The sequence below is a fragment of the Carlito syrichta genome, unplaced genomic scaffold, assembly GCF_000164805.1.
Source record: "Carlito syrichta isolate Samal-C Ts95f unplaced genomic scaffold, Tarsius_syrichta-2.0.1 Scaffold305654, whole genome shotgun sequence".
NCBI lineage: Eukaryota > Metazoa > Chordata > Mammalia > Primates > Tarsiidae > Carlito > Carlito syrichta.
Window position 1 is genome coordinate 525,552 of NW_007249750.1, and position 4,064 is coordinate 529,615.

Sequence of the window (4,064 nt, forward strand, 5' to 3'; positions counted from 1 at the left end):
GCACTCCAGTCTGGGCGACAGAGTGAGACTCCAACTCAAAAAAAAAAAAAAAAAGAATACTGTCCAGGCAGTTTCTGGGGACTAAAGTATTTTGGGGGACATCTCTCAATCTTTACCTGTTTAGAGTTGGTCAGGTAGAGTTTGGCTGCCAGGTTGATGACTTGCAGCTTAACGATATCTTCCTCTGCTGTGAATGACTTGGCCATTTTTCTTAGGACGTCAGGTGCAATCCTGGGGACATGCTCACAGTACTCTCCGATGAGCCACAGAATGCTGGCTCGGGCCATGGGCACCTGCGGTTACGGGAGAGGAATGAGGACAAGGGTAAATGTGAAAAGTGGGTGGGAATGTGGACTGCCAGGAAAATGGCACTCCTCCCATATGTGCTGGCCTGGTATGTTATGGGTTATCTGGAAATAGGAGTGGGACAGAGATTAAATGGTGGGCATTTCCTGGACAGCATCTCTCCTCTTCCCTGGGGCTTCATTAGCATGGGCAGAGCCTCAAACCTCAAAGTCAGTCATGATTTAAAAGTCTGAATATCTGGACTCATGGTACCCTCAATGCTTTATTGCCATGTTTCTCTCCCTGAATCTTTGGGAATTCCTTGTTTGCTTGTTTCAACTCAGTAGTGCAACAGAAAAACACAGAATTTGTCAGTCAGCCATCCTTGGTCAGAGCTTTAGAGAGAAAACAAGAGTGGTGGTAACAGTCATGGAGCCCAGTGAGAGGTCCCAAAAGGGAAGGCAAATATTGGGCAACAAGATCAGGGTCACATGTTCCAGTCTCTCTCTTCCTTCTCCCAGAAGATCTTTGAGTCAATGTGGAAGTTTTAGAAGTTGAGCTTGGTAAATTTAATTACTGGACCTTGAAATCATGGGTATGACACTGGGTAAGGAGGGAAATATGCAGCTACTCCTCACCTGGATGTTGTCTGTTAGCTTTGCCAAGTGTTTGATGATCTCTCCATGTTGTGCCGGCTGCATCTGTAGCAATTTCTTAATGACAACCACTGACTCTGCAACTACAAGCTCTATGGAACAAAAAAGTGTGTGGACCCCAAGAGAGTCAAATGGCCACACCCAGGTGGACAGACCCACCTGTGATGCCCCAGGCCCATGGCTTTCTTCCTCGACCCCCTGCACTTCTATAGCAGCCCACAGAGGTATAAGAACACCTGGGTACTAATCAAGGCAGACGGACCAATGGACACAGAGTGCCTAGACAGACAGGTGATACCCATTGGCCAGCAGAATCAAACATGCAGGCAGATACCCACTGATCATCAAAGTCGTACACTCAGACAGGCAAACACTGACCATCACGGTTGGACAGCAGTTGCACCAGGCCATTGAGGCAGGTGTCACGGACTCGGCCGATGTTAGTTGCACAGCGTCCAATGGCCTGGATTGTGGCTGCCACAAAGTCCTTGTCCATGCTGCGAATGTAGGTCTGTGGGACACCATGACAGAGTAACCCCCCAGCAGGTAGTGTCTCCTCAGTGACTCCACAGGCTTGAGGGTGACCTTCAGGAAGGCTGTGACCTCTCACTTTACAACTCTTCAAGCCAGAGACTAAATCTTGGGAAAAGGAATGGTACCTCCACCTCCCACCCAGTGATTCCTCAGCTCAAAGCCAGCAGAAGATATTGGAAGGGAGATCCTAAGATGGTGGTTTTTCCAGCTTTGGGTTCATAAAAGGATGTTTGACCCACCAGGGCTATTCTCACTGAGCACAAGAATCTGAAGGGCACCTCTCCTGGTGGGAGCTGCCCCCAGGCCTGTACCTGGAATTCCCGTAGGACAGTAGGAATGTTGGTCTCATTGGCCAGGTTGGTCAGTACTTCCAACTGCAGGGAGGGATGGAGAAGCATAAAATGGGTAGGGTGGTCAGTGAGCTTTCTGTGCTTTCATTCCAAGTACACTTCACAGACCAAAAACAATCCTCAGCCCAGCCTTGCATCATCCTTAGACTGATGAGGGAACTGATAGATCATGAAATTTGATTAAAATGTATTCCCTCTTAAATGAATTCCCCACAGAGTATGCTTGTAGTATGATCAAGGCCACCCCACCCCCACCCCTATTGAAAGCATAAAGTTTCCTATTGCTTTTAGGATAGAGACCAACATCTTTACCATGGTCTGTTAGTCCCCGAGTGATCTGACTACTGTCAGCCTCTCCTCTCCCACCACTCTCCCCCTTGCCCACTAGGCCTCTGTTCTACATCCCTTTCTGACTCAGGGTCTTCATATATGCTGTTCCCTCTGTGTGGAGTTCTGTCCATTTCTGTCCTGCATTTACCTAGATAATTCATGTTCATATCTCAGGCCTCAGCCCAAGTCTCATACCCTTAATAAAAACTTCCCTAAGACCAGACTAGATGAGGGCTCCATATTTTATGCCCTTAAAGCTTTCTGCACTCTCCCTATATATATTTTGTATATGAATGTTTACATTTGTCCTGTGATTAGATGCTAAATGACTTACCTCCCCACCTCCACACTAGACTGAATTCCACAAGGTCAAGTCCTTTATTAATTTGCTCCATCTGGTACCCCTAGATCTAGCAGCATGGTTGATACAGAGTGGGCATTCAGAAGGGTTAGAAGGTTTAACTGTTGCTGAAGGAAATCACTCACTAATGAGGCAGAGCAGGAATGAAATGGGGGTATGGGCTTCTGACACTTTTCCTGTTTGTATATGTTTGCACAAAACCCCGAGGAGGCAGATACATGAGGGCCATAACACTGTGGGTGGGAGACAGAAACCTGCAATGGAAAGGCATGAACCTTGGAGTCAGTAGAGTTGTGTAACCTTGGGACAGTTACCTCACCTCCTGCTTATTTCTGGTTTTTTTGAGTAGGAGTTTTACTCTGCCACCCAGACTGGAGTGCAGTGGCACGCTCACGGCCACCATGGCCTCGACCTACTGGGCTCAGGCGTTCCTTCCAACTCAGCCTTCCAAGTAGCTGGAACTACAGGCACATGCCACCATGCTTGGCTAGTTTAACTATTTATTTATTGTAGAGGTCTCACCAAGTTACCCAGGTTGGTCTTGAACCCCTGGACTCAGGCAGTCCCCTCGCCTCCACCTCCCAAAGTGCTGGGATTACAGGCGTGAGCCACCGTGCCCAGCCTGAAATCTACACTTGTATAAAATGGAGATAATGCACACTTCCTGAGATTATTATAAAAATCAAGTTACTTTATATGTGAAGAGTGACCCCCTACTCCCTACTCCCATTAGCCAGGGTCTTTGAACAAACAACTCCAGCTGAGGCAGCCACGGGCTCAACCCCAGAAATAGGCAGCACCGAGTAGGCCACTGTGAGTTATCTGGGTGGGTATGGGAGGGATGGGAAACGTCATGCAGTTTACCTCCATCGCTCACCTTCAGTATCTTGATCTGGGTGGGGTCGGTGGACCTGATGTAGAAGCTCTTCAGGTAGGGCTCAAACATACCCTGGCACAAGAGAGGCGTCCCCAAGGAGCTCCACAGCAGCCCTAGGCCTCCTTCCCTTCCAGAGCCACTCCTCCTCTCCTGACCCAGGGCCCAGGACCCTTTCCCCTTCACCATTGCCCTCCACTTCTAAGTTCCTCCCCACCTCAGATGAGACAGGCTCTTTCTTCACTGGGCAGCCCCCCTCACCGACACCTCAGGATCAGGTCCCGCTCCTTGCTTGCGTTTCGGGTCTCCCGGCTCCCATGCACAGCCAGGGCGTTCCCCCATCTTGCTTTTCTCTAGCTCTGCTCCCCTCCCGACAGCGCCCCCAGAGCCCGCAGGAGCCGACCCTCGGACAACGAGGGCAGGTCGCGGTCGCATGCTCACCCGGCGCTTGATGGACATGGTGGCCACGTTCTGGAGCACAACGTACTGGACCTCACTGCGGAGAGGACGAGTCAGAGGTCCCCGGGCCTCTCGGTTGGGGCAAGGAGCAGCCGGTGAGGGGAGGAGAAGTGGGCCACATATTTCGCAGAGAGGACCGGTAGGAGGAGGGCAGGATTGCGGTGTGGAAGCCGAGGGGCTTAGGGTGAAGAGGGTAGGGGGGCGCGGCGGGACGG

The 4,064-nt window shown here is 50.5% G+C and overlaps 1 protein-coding gene across 3 annotated transcripts in view; it reads right to left on the reverse strand.

The window, feature by feature from the left end:
- AP3B2 (adaptor related protein complex 3 beta 2 subunit) overlaps positions 1 to 4,064 on the reverse strand; it is a 39,296-nt gene that overhangs the window by 15,447 nt on the left and 19,785 nt on the right. For all 3 annotated transcript variants that reach the window (XM_008062093.2, XM_021714473.1, XM_021714474.1), the window contains 6 exons: positions 3,832 to 3,886; positions 3,394 to 3,465; positions 1,787 to 1,849; positions 1,320 to 1,452; positions 924 to 1,033; positions 117 to 293 (listed from right to left, as the gene is read on the reverse strand). In XM_008062093.2, coding sequence (XP_008060284.1) covers positions 117 to 293; positions 924 to 1,033; positions 1,320 to 1,452; positions 1,787 to 1,849; positions 3,394 to 3,465; positions 3,832 to 3,886 — 610 coding nt within the window. The remainder of the gene's footprint in view (positions 1 to 116; positions 294 to 923; positions 1,034 to 1,319; positions 1,453 to 1,786; positions 1,850 to 3,393; positions 3,466 to 3,831; positions 3,887 to 4,064) is intronic.